The following is a 21856-nucleotide window of genomic DNA, read 5'->3' on the forward strand; positions in this document are numbered from 1 at the left end:
AAGCTTCTAGATAGCGCGTCTGCTCTGGCGTTTTTGCAGCCGGGTCTGAAAGAAATCACAAAATTAAAACGTGAAAAGAACAACGCCCACCTTGCCTGTCTTGGATTAAGCCGTTTGGCCGTTTTGAGATATTCAAGATTTTTATGGTCGGTGAGGACAGTAACAGGATGCTTGGCCCCCTCCAGGAAATGCCGCCATTCCTCAAAGGCCAATTTTATAGCGAGCAGTTCCCTATTCCCAATATCATAATTTTTTTCAGCTGGGGAAAACTTCTTTGAGAAGAACGCACAGGGTTTCAAATGAGTCAAAGACGAAGACCCCTGTGAAAGTACTGCCCCCACCCCTGCCTCCGAGGCGTCAACCTCAACAACAAAGGGTCTCTCCTGATCGGGCTGGGTAAGAACGGGAGCAGTGGCAAAGCTCTCCTTAAGAAACGTGAAGGCGTCCACTGCATCTTTACTCCAGTTTACCAAGTCGGAACCTTTCACAGTAAGATCTGTGAGAGGTTTCACCACAATGGAGAAGTTTTTTATAAACTTGCGGTAAAAATTGGCAAACCCCAGAAATCTTTGAAGAGCTTTCAAAGATGCAGGACGAGCCCAATTAAGAACCGCTTTTACCTTCTCCGGCTCCATTGTGATGGCCTGGGGTGTCAAAATATTACCCAAAAAAGATAGACTTTGGACCCCGAAAATACACTTTTCTTGCTTGGCGAAAAGTTGGTTATTGCGGAGTACCTGAAGTACATCCCTTACATGATTTAAATGTGAGTCCCAGTCAGGAGAGAACACCAAAATATCATCCAGATAGACAATTACATAGCGGCCAATAGCATGTTGGAAAATGTCATTGGTGAAATTTTGAAAAATCGCCGGAGCATTGCACAGCCCAAAGGGCATAACTAGACACTCGAAGTGGCCCTCGGGGGTATTGAAGGCGGTCTTCCACTCATCGCCAGCCTTTACACGAATGAGATTATACGCCCCTCTCAGGTCCAACTTCGAGAACCATCGAGCCCCCTGAACCTGGTTAAACAGGTCCGGAATCAACGGTAGTGGATATTGGTTACGGACAGTTATTTCATTAAGGCCTCGGTAGTCTACACACGGCCTATGTCCTCCATCCTTTTTACTGACAAAAAAGAAACCTGCGGCCAGGGGTGAGGTGGATGGACGGATATGCCCCTTTCTTAGAGCCTCTTGTACATACTCACGTAAAGCCTCTCTTTCAGGAGGAGATAAATTGTATAGGCGTCCCTTAGGGAATTTACAATTGGGAACCAGATTGATAGTACAGTCATAGGAGCGATGAGGTGGCAACCGCTCAGACTCCTTCATAGAAAAGACATCTGCGAATTGGCCCAAAAGATTCTGAAGAGAAGCTTGTACGGAGATGATACCACAAACGTGTGTTAACAAGCAGTTCTGTGAACAATCTGCACCCCACTTCTCTAATTCGCCAGAAACCCAGTTAATGTTGGGGTTATGGAGCTGGAGCCATGGAAGCCCCAGTATGACACTAGTTGGGAGGTCATGCATAACCAAAAATGACAGCTGTTCCACATGCAGTACACCAACCTGAAATGATAGCAATGGAGTACAGAGACTAATCTCCCCCCTTGCTAGTGGGGTGTTATCAATACCAACTAATTTAGTGGGGTGAGCAAGTGGAATTAAAGAAATACCCAAAGAGACAGCAAACTCATAACACATAAAATTAGCAGTAGCCCCTGAATCAATCATGGCAACTCCTTCTCCCTTAGAGGAGGTGAAAGCAATAGAAATTGGCACTAAGAGTCTCTTAGAACTTAAAGGAATTACCTGTCCACCCACAGGCCTAGGTGGTGTATTCCGAGAAGATTCCTGTGGAGTGCCAGGGCGCCGCGGGCAATCCTTTATCCAGTGCCGAGGATCCCCGCAGTAAAAACAGGTTCCAAGTGTGTGGCGTGGACGACAAGGACTAGGATCCATGGTAGCTTGCATGGCTCCCAATTCCATAGGTTCGGCAGCTGGCAGATTCGGAACAGCCGGAGTGACCCTAGAGAAAACGGAAACCTGCGCTGCTGCCTGCTCCGATCTCCTCGCCCTTAACCTGCGATCTATTCTGACCATTAAAGCCATCAGCTCCTCCAGAGACTGGGGCAGGGTGTAGTGTACCAGTTCATCCTTTAGGGCTGGTGAAAGGCCCCGCTGAAATTGATTCCGAAGGGCGGGATCATTCCAATGGGTAGCTAAGCTCCATCTACGAAACTGGGTGCAATAAACCTCTACCTCCTGATCACCCTGGGTCAGGGAGGTAAGGTTTGCCTCGGCCAAAGCGACTTGGTCAGGCTCATCATAAATATTCCCTAAGGCTTGAAAGAAGTTGTCTACTGAATCACGGAGATTTGAATCTGGCGGCAGAGAGAAGGCCCACTCTTCGGGTCCCTCCCGTAAGCGAGAGATTATGATACGGACTCTTTGAGCTGGGGGGGCCAGAAGAAAGAGGTCGTAATTGAAAATATAATTTACAATTTTCTCTAAAAGAAGCAAATTGGCTTCTATCTCCGAAAAATGGCTCGGGTAAGTTAACTCTAGGCTCAGAATTAGTTGTCCCTGCAACCGCAGCTGCTTGAATTTGCTCCTGACGCTGGACCTGCGCAGCAAGATCTTGCACCAGCTCAGTAAGACCCTGCATTTGATTGACTAAAGAGGTCATAGCGTCCATAGGGATGGCCGGTGATTCTGTTATGATTCCACCACACGGCTGGGGGGGAGAAGGTGCCACTGAGCTCCACCCTCCTACTGACCCTACCTACTTGCCGGTCCCACCCTAGCCGGTGGGCGACAACTGGGCGTCGGTCCCTACCTCGGCGTAAGTGCTGGGAGCTACAGTGAGGGTAACCGAGGGTGGAATGAGTGCAGGACAACCTAAGGGAGACAAGCAGCAGCAAGGAGGGCTACTAGAGTGAAACTAAAGAGTGAGTGAACCTGAAGGGTAAAACCACGAAACCCCAAACTAACACAAAAAATACTAAGCTTTCAGCAAAGACAAAGGCGGAAGGCTGGAGTCCCAGAGGTACTCAACGAAAGAGAGACCGGGAGGCTGTCTGAGGTAGTACCAGACAGCGCTGTAGGGAAGGCAGGAATCCGTACCACAGAAGAATCACCGGCAAGGAGTGAAAGCCCTGTGGAGTGCTAAATAGGAAGAAGGCGGGACATAAGCACAGGAAACAGTGAAGCAGCCAATCACCAGAACGGAGGAAGAACGATGAACGAAAAAGAACTAGTTGATCAGAAACTGTATATTAAGACTGGTTGTGTGGCACAGCCAGTAAGGCAGCGAGACTTGCTGTGGAACACAGACTAGACCCCGGTATGAATCCTGACAAAAGTACTGACCAGTAAGCGACACATCCCTGTAATCAGGCTGTCTTTCCCTACATCATGGTGCTCTCAGATTACACAGCAAAACCTTGTAAAGCTCATTGACCCCAATGCAAAATCTCCATCAGGATGCCCCCATCTAACATGGATATTTAATAGTATCAGCCTTTTTCAGGGCCTATGTATGACGAAAACTGCTGCACCGACTCTAGTTACACCAATGTTCCTACCAATAAATAGGAGGAAGGCATGCCGATGAAGACTGTATAATCCACTGGTCAATGGTCTGCTGGGAAACCTTGGGATCTGGCATTTTCGTGGATGTTACTTTGGCACGTACCACCTACCTAAAGATTATTGCTGATAAGTACCCCCCTAATGGCAACAGGTTTCCAGCAAATTGCACCTTGTCACACAAAAAAAATGTTTAGGAATGGTCCACCAACCCGATCAACAATCAGTGTGTTCTGAAAAACAGGTCTGAATCGTTAAAGGGGTTGTCCATTACTTGGTCAGCCCTTCTTCAATTTCTATATTCTCCCTTATAAAATAAAAACAGCCTATAGTCACCTCCAGTGCCATGCACCTGATCTGTCGTGGCTCATGTGACGTTGTTATTCTACATGAGCCAAGCAGCCAATATACGGCCGAGTCAGTCTTACTTCTTTTGGATGAAACTGAACCACGGAAGATGTGAGATGTGACCATTATGTCCAAAGGAAGTGAGAGTGAATCGTCCGCTTAGTGGCTGCTGGGCTCATGTGGCAAAGAAGCACCCTGTGAGCCCAAGAGATTCTCTGGAACGGCACCAGCATCGAATGTGAGTATAGTCTGTTTTTATTTTCTAAGGGGGGATATTCCATCTGAGAAGGTGTTACCCACCTTGCAACTTCTAGAGCTTGCAGGATCTGCTACTAATGTTGTCCTGGTTCCAGATACCAGAGGACAACCTCAGAGTCCCTGGCTAGATTGGTCAGAGCTGTTGTGGTGGTACCAACACAATATTAGGTTCTATTGTCATCAGTGTATATTTCTCTGGTGAACTGTTCATTATGTTCTTGGCTCTATGAACTATGGGCAATTACTCTTTTTATATGGGGACTGTAATGTTACTTTGATGAAGGTTGTTTTCTGGTATTTGAATCCAGCACATAATCTTCTTAAAATTACATTTCCTGCTGCTCACATCCCGGGATCATTCCTGCTCCTCACCCCCTGCTGCTGTATTTACCCCCAGCGAAGGCCTGAGATTCTAGATGCTGTATGGTATCCTGTAATTGTGAGGGGAATCGTAATATTGAAACAAGGGCTTATGACTAGATGTTTGGGCAGCTGGGATATTCTATTCAGGTCAATGGTATTACCATGCAGATGTATGTATAATGCTAGTGTCCTTCTCATCACATGAGGCTAATGTTAAGGAAAAGTGTATTTATTCTGCCTCCACCAATGTCCACCATTAATTCTATCCCTGCATGCATGACGCAGATGTCTACAGACCCTTAACACCCTTTTAGAAGTGGACCTCAAGCAAGCAGATTCTGGTAAAAAAAAAAAAACAATAACCAGATAGCACTCACCCTCCCCACAGCTTCTCCCGTCTGTGAGATGTGGCTGCAGCCAATCACTGGCTTGTGACTTCTACATTGGTGGAGCCACTGAGCTCAGTGATTGTCTACAGCGGTGATGTGCTCTGTCAATGTGATATCCACCATTGCAATCAAAACACAGAGATGGGAGCATGGAGCTGGACCCCGGCAAGGTGAGTATTATCTATATTTGTTTTGTTACTAGTATTTGATCATTTGGGAGCCACTTTTCTAAAACAGGAAAAACACTTTATGTACCGTAATCACATAAATGCCAGTTCCATAATGTACTGTACTTATAAGCATATTTCTCTTTTGTATAATGGCTCAAGCAGATGGTGTCGATCAAACTGCAATCTGTCAAAACATCGGATGGCGCTAGAACCAAGGTTATTCTATGGGGCTGTACACATGTCCGTCTTTTCCTTGGACCAAGTGGTCTGAGGGAAAAATCGCAGCATTCATAATTTGTCTCCGATAACCCAGGTCTACAAAAAAAAAATTTGTTTCAGGTTTTTCTAATGGATTTAGCTTATTTTGAGGATGCTGAATTAAAAAAATCCCATTACTTTTGCTTAATTGGTTCTAGTTTTCGAAATACTTCATCCATGAAAGCAATGCATTGCCCCAATACGACTTGACTTGTGTATGATAAATGCAATAGCGTTTGGTGTTTTGGTCTGTATTTTGACTCTTTGTAATGAAATATCCCATATAATTATTTTGTATTTCAATTTGTAGGCCTACAATTTTATTAGGCTGGTTTCACACTTGCGTTTTTTTTCGCGGTATTTTAGCGCTAAATAGCGCATGCGTTTTTTTTCCTATACTTTGCATAGGATGCGCTTATGTGCGCATACACATGCGTTTGTACACGTTTTACCGCGCATGCGTTTTTTTGCGGTATGCGCTCGGGCGCACAAAATGCATCCTGTTGCATTTTTTGGTGCGTCCAACTTGCCTCAAAAAAACGCATGCGCGCGCAATGCGTTTTTTTACAGCAAGACACCCATTATAGTCTATGGGTGCGCATATGTGCGCATTGGCATGCTTATGTATGCGTTTTTTTGCACATGCGTTTTTTTTTGTTAACCATGGAATTTAGGGGTTTGGGTTAGAGTTAGGGTTAGTTAAGGGGGTTTAGGGTTAGGGTTAGGGTCAGGGTCAGGGTTAGGTTTAGGGTCAGGGTTAGGGTTAGTTAGGGTTTAGGGTTTGGGTTAGGGTTAAGTATGGTTTGGTTAAGGGTTAGGGTCAGGGTTAGGGTCAGGGTTAGGGTTAGTTAGGGTTTAGGGTTTGGGTTAGGGTTAAGTATGGTTTGGTTAAGGGTTAGGGTCAGGGTTAGGGTTAGGGTTAGGTTTAGGGTCAGGGTTAGGGTTAGTTAGGGTTTTGGGTTTGGGTTAGGGTTAAGTATGGTTTGGTTAAGGGTTAGGGTCAGGGTTAGGGTTAGGGTCAGGGTTAGGGTTAGGGTCAGGGTTAGGGTTAGGTTTAGGGTCAGGGTTAGGGTTAGTTAGGGTTTAGGGTTTGGGTTAGGGTTAAGTATGGTTTGGTTAAGGGTTAGGGTCAGGGTTAGGGTCAGGGTTAGGGTTAGTTAGGGTTTGGGTTAGGGTTAAGTATGGTTTGGTTAAGGGTTAGGGTCAGGGTCAGGGTTAGGGTTAGGGTCAGGGTTAGGGTTAGTAAAGTCATGGTTTGGGTTAGTGTGAGGGGCCACCTAATGTTTGGAAAAAACGCAAACGCGGTAAAAACGCACTAAAAACGCATACAAACGCATAAAAATGCTGCGTTTTTTTCATGCATGCTCATAAAAATGCTTGAAAAAAACGCAGCAGTTGTATGCTTTTGTATGCGTTTTTTCAATGCGTTTTTTTGCGGGGAAAACGCGCTGCAAAAAAAAGCAAGTGTGAAACCAGCCTTAAAGAGATTTTTTTAAGCCAGAATTACGCTAATTAATTAACTATTAAATATTTCAGAAACTAGAGCCAATCTGGCAAAACTGAAGTCATATACTTAATCAGGACCATAAACTTAATATAAAACCGTTCAGACACCGTTGGCACCAAGATCACTGTATACCAGTGTAATCAGACAGCATTCTGCCATTCATGTCTATGGGTCCATGGAAAACATTGGATCACACTTGGATGAGTACCGAGTGCTGTCCAATTTTCAGCTTGAATGGGGAAGATGAAGAATCATTTTTTTTCTTTCCACCTCTGAGAAAATCAAATCACACTCTGACTCTGATCATACTCTGATCAGCCTCTGGTCTGATTGTGATTCTCATAATCTGACCAATTTTCTCAGTCATCCACACCTGCCCTTAGGAGAACCTACTCACAATGCATATGTTACTGCCTGTTGTTTGCGGACTGATTCACTAGTTAGGGCGATTTTATATGTCTGCGGTCCAAGTTCAGACAACGATGTCTTAAAAGACTCTGCTGAATTTATCAACGCAACCTTTTCTATGCTTCTGAAGCTGCTGGTCTGCTCTCGGACTGTGAAGGTCAGATGCATGATACCAGCCTAACCTAGTTATCAGAGCATTCTCACTGCTAGTTGTTGTCACTAATGATATCAGGGCAGTATTACTTAGATGATTTTGTTGGGATTTATAAAATATTTGCATGATAAGTATTCTTGTCTCTTTATTGCCATGAAACTCCAATGTCATTGCTCCAGTGCTCCTCGCCAGTCTCTGCTGACTGCAATAATCATGCACCATACATTAACTGCTTCAAATGACCATTGCAGACAATCGCTGACCTGTTTGGTAATGCCTGCACATTACTGATGTGGCCTGTAGTTGGCGGTATTTTATAGATGTACAGCAAGAGAACAGTGGAGATCCCAGATAGCACATTTAAAGATGACCTGTTACTTGTTCATAAAATTTAACACTTTGTAAACACTCCTGAGCTCCTGTAATTCTGCCGCTCTTTTCTGTTTTGCGATGCTTCATTCCATTGCTGAGATGTTCAAGTTTGCTTTTTTTGGAGCTCAAAATGTGAAATTTCTTCTTGCAAACCAAATAGTTTTTCTTCTGCTTTTTCTCTAGGAAGTGTGTACTTTCAACCCTCCCCGAAGATACTAATCATAGTTCTAGCTGTCTTCAACGCTGCCTAGTTGTGACATGTGACATTTGGGATGGAAGGGTGAAAACACACTCCCTCAGAGTAGATTACGAAGAAACTTGTCTCTTGATTCTCAACTTGTTGCTTCAGAATTCCCTACCAGTGTTTGATTGGGTTCAGATCAAGAGACATACTGGGCCACTAAAGCACTTTCACCCTGTTGTTCTCCAGAAATGCAACTGCGGCCTTATATGTGTTTTGGATCATGGACACATTGGAAAAATGCATGTCTACCAAGTGCACTGAGTGATAGTAGCATCTTCTCTTTCAATATTGCATCTGCTGCTCCTATCTGTTTTGCGTCACTTCTCTCCTTGGCAGAAATATTCACATTTATTGCTTTTGGAACGCAGTATGTGAAATCTCTCCTTATAGTTCAACATATCTTTTTTGGTTCTTCATAATCTTCTTTGGAAATGCTGAACTTTGCTATTCACAACAGGGCTGCATCAAGATATAATATACAGTTAGGTCCATATAATTTGGACAGAGACAACATTTTTCTAATTTTGGTTCTAGACATTACCGCAATGAATTTTAAACAAAACAATTCAGATGGAGTTGAAGTTCAGACTTTCAGCTTTCATTTGAGGGTATCCACATTAAACTTGGATGAAGGGTTTAGGAGTTTCAGCTCCTTAACATGTGCCACCCTGTTTTTAAAGGGACCAAAAGTAATTGGACAGATTAAATAATTGTAAATAAAATGTTCATTTCTAGTACTTGGTTAAAAACCCTTTGTTGGCAATGACTGCCTGAAGTCTTGAACTCATGGACATCACCAGACGCTGTGTTTCCTCCTTTTTGATGCTCTGCCAGGCCTTCACTGCGGTGGTTTTCAGTTACTGTTTGTTTGTGGGCCTTTCTGCTGTGAGTTCATTTTCTGGTCCACCAGTTGTGAGTTCTCCTGCCAGGCTCCCTCTGGTGGTAACAGGAGGTAGTGAGGCTGATTTAATCAGTAGAGATCTGCCACCTGATAATGAGGATGACGATTGGACCTCAGGAATCTCAGACTGAATTTAAGACAGCCGACTCCCTATTCTGGTGCTGGTGATTCCTTCTGGCTTGTCAGGTCTTGGTTTTCTGCTCTGTTCCAGTCATCTAAAGCTGTTTTTCTGCTAATGTTCACACTTGATTTTGTTGGTCTATTCAGTTTTTTGTGTGGTCAGCCAGCCCCGGCTGGGGCTGTGCTGAATTTCCACTCTTATTTACCTGTATTTGCAAATTTGCTTTTTGTCCCTTATTAGATTGGCCTCTTTTTGCTCTGTCTCAGAATATTTCAGAGTGCTGATACAGTGGGAGAAGTCTAGTGACTTCAGGGTTAATTTTGCTATCAGAAGTGTTGGACATTATTTTTGTAGGGTTTTTTGCAGATTGCAGACTGTGCCTTTCCTTTCCTATCCTTTCTAGTTAGTTTGGGCCCCATCGTTTGCTCAGCCTATTTCCCTGCCTGTGTTTGTGCTTTTATCATGTTTCACCGTCAATACATGTGTGGGGGCTGTCTTTCCTTTGGGGTCTGCTCTGGGGCAGTTAGTTTTCCCCTTTTCTTGCTTCAGGCTTATGTAGTTCTCCGGCTGTGACAAAGCGTCTAGGATCATCGAAGCTACGCTCCACGGCTGCTGCTAGTTGTGTGGTTAGGATCAGGGATCTGCAATCTGCATAGTTACCAACCTCTCTGGTTTTCTGTGACTTAGCTTGTTTTGTTTTTTTCTCCTCGGTGACCCATTTATAACACCTTTCTGTCTGAAGTTTAGTCTTTAACAAGTGAAATGCATGCTCAATTGCGTTGAGATCAGGTGACTGACTTGGCCATTCAAGAATATTCCACCTCTTTGCTTTGGCTTTATGTTTTGGGTCATTGTCCATCTGTAGTATGAAACGACGACCAATCAGTTTGGCTGCATTTGGCTGAATCTGAGCACACAGTATGGCTCTGAATACCTCAGAATTCATTCGGCTGCTTCTGTCCTGTGTCACATCATCAATAAACACTAGTACCCAGTGGCACTGGCAGCCATGCATGCCCAAGCCATCACACTTCCTCCGCCGTGTTTTACAGATGATGTGGTATGCTTTGGATCATGAGCTGTACCACGCCTTCGCCATACTTTTCTCTTTCCATCATTGTGGTAGAGGTTGATCTTGGTTTCATCTGTCCAAAGAATTTTCTTCCAGAACTGTGCTGGCTCTTTTAGAAGTTTTTTTAGCAAAGTCCAGTCTAGCCTTTTGATTCTTGATGCTTATGAGTGGCTTGCACTGTGCAGTGAACCCTCTGTATTTACTTTCATGCAGTCTTCTCTTTATGGTGGATTTGGATATTGATACGCCTACCTCCTGGAGAGTGTTGGTCACTTGGTTGACTGTTGTGAAGGGGTTTCTCTTCACCATGGAGACTATTCTGCGATCATCCACCACTGTTGTCTTCCGTGGGCGCCCAGGTCTTTTTGCATTGATGAGTTCACCAGTGCTTTCTTTCTTTCTCAGGATGTACTAAACTGTAGATTTTGCCACTCCTAATGTTGTAGCAATTTTTCGGATGGGTTTTTTCTGTTTTTGCAGCTTAAGGATGGCTTGTTTCACCTGCATGGAGAGCTCCTTTGACCGCATGTTTCCTTCACAGCAAAACCTTCCAAATGAAAGCACCACACCTCAAATCAACTCCAGGCCTTTTATCTGCTTAATTGAGAATGACATAACGAAGGGATTGCCCACACCTGTCCATGAAATAGCCTTGGAGTCAATTGTCCAATTACTTTTGGTCCCTTTAAAAACAGGGTGGCACATGTTAAGGAGCTGAAACTTCTAAACCCTTCATCCAATTTTAATGTGGATACCCTCAAATGAAAGCTGAAAGTCTGAACTTCAACTGCATCTGAATTGTTTTGCTTAAAATTCATTGTGGTAATTTCTAGAACCAAAATTAGGAAAATGTTGTCTCTGTCCAAATATATATGGACCTAAATGTATATGAAATTAGTCAGCTGTGGGTTATTATATTTTAAAATTACAAGGATAAGGTTTTATTCATATTCAGTTTCAGAATGGCTTCATTTGTTCTCCTTTTAGGTATCCTTGGACCAACGTTACGTGCAGAAGTTGGAGATACTTTAAAAGTCCATTTTAAGAATATGGCTAGTAAGCCTCTTAACATTCATCCACAAGGAATTTCATATGGAAAGTTGTCGGAAGGTAAAAAAATAAATAAATTACACACAACCATTCATAATTGAATAAACATAAAGGTGAAATAAAATTATTTTTACATGTTACATGAGTGCAAATTATATAATGTCTGTCCTTTTTTATATACAGTATCTTGTCACTGACAGACGAGGCGCCTGGATCACTTTACCTGCCAGTCCGTCCTATCTAGCATCACTGTAGGATACATTAATAGGGATAATACAAACGGGACACAAAATGTATAACATCCACATATGTGCTCAAAATGCTGATCCCCTTTTTATTAAACAAGGTTTATAGATAACTTCTCTATACCAGAACTTATCATATACTTCTTGCATTACATAATGTTTACACTGATCACTAAATAGAGTTTTTCAGGTGGGTAAACCAGTCCAGTTTTTCAAGAAATAGACGTTTCAGGAAACACAGACAATTTTTTCCTGAAGCATATTTTTACCACTTTTTTTTTTTACATCTTTAAGCTCTTTTTTAATGTTTTGTGACTGCTGGCAGTATTTGTATTAGCTTTTCAGCATTTTGTGTGTTTTTTTCCTGGTGTTTTTGTCACTTTTTTTTAGCTCCATTTAACAATAAAGAAAATACTAAGGGTTTTTTAAGTAAAAATACTGACAGTCAAAAAGATACCCAGAGCGTCTACCATGCATCTTTTGAGCTTTCCCATTGACTTGTATTGTAAAGTACATTGCATATTCATCTCTGTTCACACCTGACAAATGGACATGTCACTTCTTTTAAATGCTTGGCAACTTTGGAAACCTGAAAAGGTTAAAATACTTTAAAAAACCTGAACAAATGAATAGCATGTAATTTTTACATAGACATGAATATGTTCATTCTTTTGAGCATTTTCTGAGCACTTTTCAGGCAGGTTCCAGAGCGGACCCCTCCTGAAAAAAACATTGTGTTCACTTACCCATATTGTAGCAGGACTGTCACATTCAGTTTCTTTGATAAATTATTCCATTTAGACATAAATTTGTTAAATCCAAAAATGTTTGCAGCACAATACTGCCACGAGAGGATACAAGTAGTTCTTGCAACCTAAAATTTTACCCTGGACTTCTTTTTAAGTCAGTTAAGGCCCCGTCACACATAGCGATCTCGCTAGCGAGATCGCTGCTGAGTCACAAGTTTTGTGACACAACAGCGATCTCATCAGCGAGATCGCTGTGTGTGACACTGACCAGCCTCCGGCCCCCTGCCGGTATCGCTGATCGCTGCAAGAAACCTCTGGACATTTCTTTCGTCGCTGATCTCCCGCTGACCAGCACGCATCGCTGCGTGTGACAGGCGGAAGACCAGCGATCAGCTGGTAACTAACGTACACATCGGGTATCCAAGGGACGTGCGTCCCTTAGATACCCGATGTGTACGTTAGTTACCAGCGCGCTGATGCAGGGAGCTGGTAACGAACGTACACATCGGGTATCTAAGGGACGCACGTCCCTTGGATACTCGATGTGTACGTTCGTTACCAGCTCCCTGCATCAGCGCCCTGGTAACTAACGAACACAGCGACGCCGCGCGCTGGGCGTCGCTGTGCTGATCGCTGGTGAAGCTGTCTGCGTGACAGCTCACCAGCGATCACGTAGCGACTTACCAGCGATCCTGACACGTTGATATCGTTGTCAGGATCGCTGGTAAGTCGCTATGTGTGACTCCAGCATAAGAAAAACACTCTCTAAATACTCGAATACCCTATTGGGTAATCATCAAGCCCTTTCATTGATGACTGCAATTTTTTTTAAAGACTAAAGGTTCCTACAATCCTGTCTGATTCAGGTACAACTTTTCCAGGGTTGATGAATGATCCTACACAACATATACAGTACATGGAGGCTAACTTTCCATCAGGCTAAAGTTTCAACCCCTGCAGACCTCCCAGATCTGACTTCCCCGATGACTGAAGCTATTCTCAGGTCCCTCAACTATTGTGGCTGTTCCTGTTATTTCGCTGTCTGCTACTTCAAAATATTGGGCCTTTTTGCATTTTACCAAAATTTCCAGTACACACAGAATTTTAGGAGCATCAGGCACCCCATTTTCCTTCTGGCCTCCAGCTCTTCAACTCTCTTACAATGTACAATGGTCAAGCCCAAGCCAAAAGTTACATGACTCCAGGCACCATATGTGGCCTCACTGCACTTTCCTCTTTTTGATGCCAAAACACTGTCTTCTAATGACTATACCTTGACTCCTTGGTGTGCTCTAACATGGTGGTACAGAGCTTTAATGCCAAAATGCACTTACCTACATCCTCTATGGGCTATTCCTAGGCTAGCACTAACACCAGCACCTACTACTGCAGACAGGGCATACCAATACCATGGCCTGCCAGCTCACTACAAACTTGGTATCAAAGGTGCTCAGACAATGCAAGGGGAAAACACAACACAGCACAGTACACACATACCCATACAGAACACCACATATAGTTTATATACAATGAATTAACACCAAAAAGCAAAAAAAGATTGTAATATATCTGTCTTCACCACAGCAGCATGCTATCTTTACAGTTGTTGTTTTGCTGCAACACTGCCTCTTATCTCATATCTAAAGGTACTGTCAAACTTAGCAATGCACCAGCGATCCCGACAACGATATGACCCGGTCAGGATCACTGGTGCATCGCTAAGTGGTCGCTAGTGAGCTGCCAAACAGACAGATCTCACCAGCGATGTAGCAGCAGTCGGCGGTCGCTACTTACCTGTCAGACGAGGCGATTAAGACGTCCTCCCGCCTGCGTCTACGCGTCGCTCGTCGCCATAGCAGGAAGCCCAGCAGGAAGCTGACGACGAGAAACAGCCCAGGCCGGTCTCGCGCGATCAGCGATAACCAGCGGGGGAGCCGGTCGGAGGTAAGTATCACACATAGCGATATCGCTAGCAATATTGCTGCTACGTCACAAAACCAGTGACGTTATAGCGATATTGCTAGCGATATCGCTTAGTGTGACAGGCCCTTTAGACTTCACCCTGGAGCTGCTTTAACCTGCTTCAACTACTACTGCACCATTCATAACAACAGACCCTTCTGAAGCTCTCGCAGACCCTTTGCTGAGAATCGCTCAGTGGCTCAGTCCCTCTACTCTTCTCTCTGCAGTCACAGGGACTTCTGCCCACCATACTGCTGCAGCCATGCTCAGACTTCCTTCCTGGTATCCGCGCTTTATACAACCCCAATTCGAAAAAGTTAAGGCTCTGTGTAAAATGTACAAAAAAAACAAGAATGTGATATATGGTTATAAGAGATTTCCATATTGATATTCACTACAAAACATAGAACAGAAGTAAAAAATTAGACATTTTTCCATTTCATTTGAAAAAAACTCATTAAGAAATTAATGGCTACAACAGACTAGGCCTGTGCCATATCTACCATTATAGCATCCCTTTTGCTTTTTACAGCAGTCTGTAAAAGTTTGAGAAGTGAGGAGACCAACTTCTGGAGGTTTGGGAGAGGAATCTTGTCTCTACAGTCCTGGGTTGTCTTTTCATTTGATAACGCACAAAATGTTTCCTATTGGTGAAAGGTCTGGACTGCAGGCCGACAGGTCATCAACCGACCTCTTTTTCTGCAAAACTATGATGTTTTTGATTGATAAAGCATGTGGTTTAGCATTTTCTTGCTGAAATATGAAAGGCTGTTCATGAAATAGACATTGTTTGTACGTGAGCACATGTCCTAGACTTCAGAGCTCAGCTGACCATCTTTGCTTCTGAGAGACTCTGCCTCTCTAGCATGCTCTTTTTATAGTCCTATGACTTAGTTGAAAATTGAGCCTCCTGCTGTTGTTCATTAGTACAACTTCCTTTCCCAGCTATTTGTTAACCCTGTCCCAACTTTATTAAGTCATGTTACTGGCATAAATTTCTAAATGAGTTCATTGTTTCAAATGAAATCTAAAAATATCTAACCTTCACCTTCTAATCTGTGTTCTATGTTCTGTTATGAATAACATATGTCTATAAGAGATTTCCAAGTCAGTGCATTCTTGTTTTCTTTACATTTTTCACAGCATTCCAGCTTTTTTGGAATTGTAGCTGTATAATGTCCTAATTAATCCCTGCTAACAAGAGCCGTCTAGTAGCATCAGTGTAAGCTGTGTGTGTCACCATATTTCAAAAACTGCATACATTATTAATAAAATATCTTAGCCGTAATCAGGGTTATGTACTTACTGTCACTTACTTTGAAAATCCATATAAAAATTACTTTATAATCAGCAGCCTAGGAACAAAATTAGCATGTATTAGGTTAATTTAATTAAAATTTAGTATTATATAACTATTCTGACATTGATTTTCAAAGTAAGTACACATCAGGTCAAATAGATCTATTTAGTAATGTGTGCACAATTTAAAGTGAATCTGTCAGCAGTTTTTATTATGCAATCTGAAGACAGCAGGAAATAGGGGCTGAAACAAAGATGTTATTTTGTGACATATTGTACTTCATGATAGTGGGAACATTTATTTGATATGATTTGCATTCATTTGTGAAAAAAATGGAAATTTGGCAAAAATTTTGAAAATGTCACAATTTTCCAACTTTGAGTTTTCAGGCCCTTAAATCATAGATATATGTCACATAAAATAGTTAATGAGTAACATTTCCCACATGTTTACTTTATAACAGCACAAATTTGGAACCATTTTTTTTGTTAGGAATTTGTAAGGGTTACAAAATTGAACAGCGATTTTTCATTTTTTCCAACAAAATTTATAAAAACATTTTTTTAGGGGCCACATCATATTTGAAGTAACTTTGAGGGGTCTATATAATAGACGACACGCAAAAGTGACACCATTCTAAAAACTGCACTCCTCAAGGTACTCAAAACCACATTCAAGAAGTTTATTAATCCTTCAGGTGCTTCACAGGAATTTTTGAAATGTGGAAAAAATGAACATTTAACTTTTTTTGTACAAAAAAAATACTTCAGATCCAATTTTTTTTTATTTTTACAAGGGTAACAAGAAAAAATGGACCCCAAAATTTTTTGTGTAATTTGTCCTGTGCATGCCAATACCCCATATGAGGGAGAAAACCACTGTTTGGGCACACAGCAAAGCTCAGTAAGAAAGGAGTGTCATTTGACTTTTTGAATGTAAAATTTCCTGGAATCATTATCAGAATCATGTCCCATGTCGAGAGCCCCCTGATATGCCTGAACAGTGGAAATCCTCCACAAGTGATCCCATTTTGGAAACTAGATTCCTCATTGAATGTATTTAGATGTGTGGTGAGCACCTTGAACATCCACGTGCTTCACAGAAGTTTATAACGTTGAGCTGTGAAAATAATAAAATCACATTTTCCTCACAAAATATTATTTTAGCCACAAATTTTGCATTTTCATAAAGGTAACAGGAGATATTGCATCATACATTTTGTAGTGTAATTTCTCCTGAGTACACCGACATAGGGGGATCTATGTGGGGGAATACTACTTATGAGGCACAGTGCAAAGCTCAGAAGAGACGAGGAACCATATTGGAGGTCAGATTTTGCTGGAATGGTTTGAGGGTGCCATGTCACATTGGCAGAGCCCCTGAGGTGCCAGAACAACAGAAATCCCGTATACGAGTATGTTAACTCATTTTACAAACTACACCTCTCAATGAGTTCATCTAGGGGTGCAATGATCATATTATCACCATATGTGCCTTAGAATTTTATACCATTGAGCGCTGAAGAAAGAATAAATTACATTTTTACCACTAAAATGTTGTTTTATGCCCAAGTTTTTAAATTTTCTAAGGGCTAAAAGAACATTTTTTTACAACAAACTGAGGTCCATTTTTTCCTGAGTGTGCCAATAACCTACATGTGATCGGGAAATATTTTTCAGGCACAGTGCAAAGCTCAGAAGGCAAGGAGAGCCAGATTTTACTGTTATGGTTTGCAGGTGCCATGACCCATTGGTAGAGCCCATCAGGTGCCAACACAGCAGAACCCCCCATAAGTGACCCCATTTTAGAATTTTAGAAACTACACCTCTCAATGAATTTATCTAGGGGTGCAGTGATCATATTGACACAAGTGTGTCACAGAATTTTATACCATTCGGCAATGAAGAAAAAATAACTACATTTTTACCAACATTTGTCACACAATTTCAACTGAACGTGGCAATACCGCATATGTGGCTGTACAGTACTAGTCAGCCATATGGAGAGACTCTGGAGGAACGGAGCGCTATTTGCCTCCTGGAGCGCAGATGTTCCTAGAACAGTTTACGGACTCCATATACAGAGCCCCTAATTGCTAGAAGAGCAGAATCCCTCCTCAAGGGACCCCAGCTTGGAAATTATACCCTTGGGGTAATCATCTACAGGTGTACTGACAATTTTGACTCCATGGGTATTTTCCATAAACAAGTTTGCTGAGTGAAAACTGCAAACTGCCGTTGTAGTGACCAGTACGCTACAGTGACCAGTTCTTTGCGGTTACCAGTACGTTATGCCCAGCTCATGTGCTTCTGGAGGCATGCACCCATAAGTTAGGCAGGCTCTCATCGTTTCAGAAATGCCAAATGTGGGTGCTATATGTGGTTTAGGTACATGGTGGGGTTCAGAAGGGAGGGGGGCATTTGGATTTGGGATCAGAGAATTTTCTGAATTTCATTTGGCGGGTGAGGAGCCATTTTGCTTTTCCAGAGCCTTTGTGCTACCAGTAATGTGGAAGTCCCGTATATTTCCATTAACAGATGACAGACGTGAAGGGGAGACTTGTTTTTTTGTGGATTGAGTTGAAGTTTTTATTGGGAACATTTTGCATAACGTTTGGGATCACATTTATCCAGCGCTTAACGTTGACCAATTACTTTGGGGTTCCATCTAAATCTCTGAGATTTACCCTGAAATCCCGGTGTAAGGCTAGTTTCACACTAGCGTATCTACACGCAGCGCATGGCGCCGCTAAGCCCCGCCCCCTGCCGCACCCCCTCCGGTCATCTCCTCCCTACTATCGCACAGTGCTGCATGCAATCTGCGCACCCTATCTTTAGCATAGGGTGCGCAGACCGTGCGCTGGCCGTGCGCTAGTAGGATTTTGCGTGCGCTGTGCCCTTTTGACGGTGCGCCGATGTGCGCTGAACGCACCATGTTGCATTTTGGTGCGCCCGGCGCACCGTCAAAAGGGCACAGCGCACGCAAAATCCTACAAGCACACGGCCAGCGCACGGTCTGCGCACCCTATGCTAAAGATAGGGTGCGCAGATCGCATGCAGCGCTGTGCGATAGTAGGGAGATGACCGGAGGGGGCGCGGCAGGGGACGGGGCTTAGCCGCGCCGTGCGCTGCGTGTAGATATGCTAGTGTGAAACTAGCCTAAGCGCTCAGCGCAGAGCGCAGGATAAGTGTGAGCTGAGCCTTACTGCAATCTTTGGGGAGCAGAATTAAAAAATCAACAGCAGGTGAAGAATTAGTTTTATTTATTTTTTACGCGTTCTTCGTGCGGTATAAGTGATTAGACGACTTTATTCTTTGGATCGGTGCGATTAAAGAGATACGAGATTTATATTGGGTTTTTTATGTTTGGCTGCTGTCGCACACTAAAAGATGCTTTTTATAGCAAAAAATAGTTTTTGCATCGCCATATTTTGAGACCTATAATGCCATATTTTGGCCCACAGAGTTATGTGAGGGCTTGTTTTTTTGCGGGACTAGTTGACGTTTTTATTGGTACCATTTTCGGACACATCACATTTTTTTATCGCATTTTATTCTGATTTTTGGGAAGCAGAATGAAGAGAAACCAGCAATTCAGGAATTTTTTGGGGGGAGTGGGTTTATGCCATTTCTTTTGTGGTAAAATTGATAAGGCAGTTTTATTCTTCAGGTCTGTACGATTACATCGATACCTCATGTTTTATATTTTTTTTATGTTTTGGTGCTTTTATACAATAAAAACTATTTCATAGAAAAAATTATTATTTTCGCATAACTTTATTCTGAGAGCTGTAACTTTTTTATTTTTCCACTGATGTAGCTGTATGGTGGCTTGTTTTTTTGTGGGACAAGATGACATTTTCAGTGGTACCATGTTTACTTTATATCCATCTTTTTTATTGTGTTTTTTTCCACTTTTTGTTCGGCGGTATGATGATAAAGCATTGTTTATTACCTTGTTTTTTATTTATTTTTATTGTGATGTTCACTAAAGAGGTTAACTAGTGGGACAGTTTTATAGGTCAGTTCGTTGCAGACGCGAAAATACCAAATATGTGTACTTTAATTGTTTATATTTTTTTCATACAAATATTTATTTATGGATATAATATATTATGATTTTTTTATTATTTGTTTTTTTTTATATTTTTAGAATTATTTGAAAACAATTTTTTTTTTACTTTTTTTTTTAACTTTGTCCCACTATGGAATTATCATTTTTTTACAGGCTGATTGCTTGTACAGCATGGAGATGCATCCCTGTGCTGTACAAACTGTCAGCTCTGCACTGCGCATGATCAAGCAACTTTCCTAGCTCTGGTGACCTGGATGTCGTCATGATGACATCGAGTCACCATGGCAACTATTAGAACCCTGCGTCAAGCCGCGAGGTCTCCGATCCAAGGGCAGAGGGGCTGTCATCCCTCTGCCGGCTCTTGAAATGCTGCGATCCTGTTAAATTGCAGCATTTAGGAGGTTAAAGTGCTGGGACACTTAGTGCCGGGTGTTATCTGTCAGAATCGGCTGACACCCGGCGGCGATCACCCACGCACAGCCCGTGTACGCGGGCGATAATGATGACATAATAATGCATCTCTGGTCAAATGGGCCCAGGGCACAGGGACATATTATTGTGACAAATGTCAGAAAGGGGTTAAAGGGAAACTGCCATCAGGTTTTTGCTATCCTATGTGAGAGCAGCATGATGTAGGGACAGAGATCCAGATTACAGCGATGTGTCACTTACTGGGCTGCTTGCTGGAGTTTTATTAAAATTACTGTATTCAGCGTTGGGAGCAAGTTCCAACAGTGTGTAATATGCGTACTGTTAGGATTCAGCTCTGCTTGCTGGTTTGAACGGTCTCTACATATTCACAAGTATATGATTTGCCTTCTTGCAGTTATGTGATCACTAGATCCTTATCCACTTATATCAATAGAACATTGAGAGAAGCAAATGAGAAGTTGTCCCGTGGCTGTGAGTAGGCAAATCACACACTTGCGGTCAAATGACAAACTCCAAATGGCTTATGTTGTTCAGGGCAATCTCTATGGTGAACCGACGGGACCAATCTAGAGGTAAAATGCCTTAGGAATATCAACAAATCATGTCAGATTTAGGTGCAGAATCCCATAACATGACCTCAATTCTATAGAGCAAATACAGTATCACCTCTTTGTGTAATTGCTACATTTTGCAAAATATAAATCCTGCTTTTTAGACATTACATCAGAAGGTCATAATATATTGTATTTTGTTTAGGCGCATTGTATGCTGACAAGACACCTAGCTTGGAAAAAATGGATGATTTGGTTCAACCGAATGAAATGTACACCTATAAATGGGATATTACAGAGGACGTGGGGCCGAAAGAAGCTGATGCTGACTGTTTAACCAGCAGTTATTATTCAATGGAAAACCCAGTACAAGATGTGAATTCTGGTTTGATTGGTCCATTGCTGATTTGTAAGAAAGGTAAAGAATAATATATCCAATCATTAGTTTTAAATATATAAAGGGCTATTCAATAAAACATGTTTTTAACCTGTCAAATGAGACCCCCACTAAGTCTTCCATTAGTCCTCACTGAATGACCTCATTTAGGATAAGGACAGACACAAATTGGTAAGATGGTACCTAGCCACTGCACTAGCTGGGATGATGGGCACTGCAGATAAAACTGATAATGCAGGTAGTCTACTAATGGGAAAAGTCTTTCCATAAGTAAAACAAGGCTTTAATGGACATAGATAATGGAGCTGAATACAAATCCATTCCTAGATTGAACATGTGACAATTTTTTCTAACCCCCCAGTTGTAAAGTTGTTAAAGGTTACTAGCACCACTCATGGTCAGTGGTCACATTAATGTAAGTCCATCAGAGGGAACCCCCATCCATATCCATATGAAAAGGGTGGAAGCAGATCAATTGCAGATAAAGTCTTAAACTCAATTCAAAATCTGCACTGTAAAAATATAATACAGTGGGTGAAATAGGTTTTGAACACGTCACCAAATTTCTAAGTAAATATATTTCTAAAGGTGCTATTGGCATGAAATTCTCTCCAGATGTCAGCAATAACCCATCCAATTTACAGCAAAGAAGTCAAACCATAAATTGGAAAAAGTATTGAACACATGAAGAAAGAGAGGTGCAAAAAGGCATGAAAAGGCATGGCAATAGCTGAAATCTATCAGTAATTAGAAAGCAATCCTGCCACTAAGTGAATAATAATATCAGCTGGTTCATATGATGACCTATAAAAAGATGTCTCATTACCATGGTGCCACACAAGAAATATCTCATGATGGGTAAAACCAGTGAGCTGTCTCAAGACCATTGCAACCTTATTGTTGTAAAACATACTGACCTCATTGATTACAGA

The 21856-nt window shown here is 42.1% G+C and overlaps 1 protein-coding gene across 1 annotated transcript in view; it reads left to right on the plus strand.

Annotated features, from left to right (window-relative positions):
- Nucleotides 1–21856, plus strand: part of F5 (coagulation factor V) — a 114619-nt gene that overhangs the window by 24953 nt on the left and 67810 nt on the right. The window contains exons 3-4 of the mRNA XM_073563806.1: nt 11152–11274; nt 20733–20945. Coding sequence (XP_073419907.1) covers nt 11152–11274; nt 20733–20945 — 336 coding nt within the window. The remainder of the gene's footprint in view (nt 1–11151; nt 11275–20732; nt 20946–21856) is intronic.

The sequence above is a fragment of the Dendrobates tinctorius genome, unplaced genomic scaffold, assembly GCF_039654945.1.
Source record: "Dendrobates tinctorius isolate UK_male_01 unplaced genomic scaffold, ASM3965494v1 ptg000398l, whole genome shotgun sequence".
Lineage (NCBI taxonomy): Eukaryota > Metazoa > Chordata > Amphibia > Anura > Dendrobatidae > Dendrobates > Dendrobates tinctorius.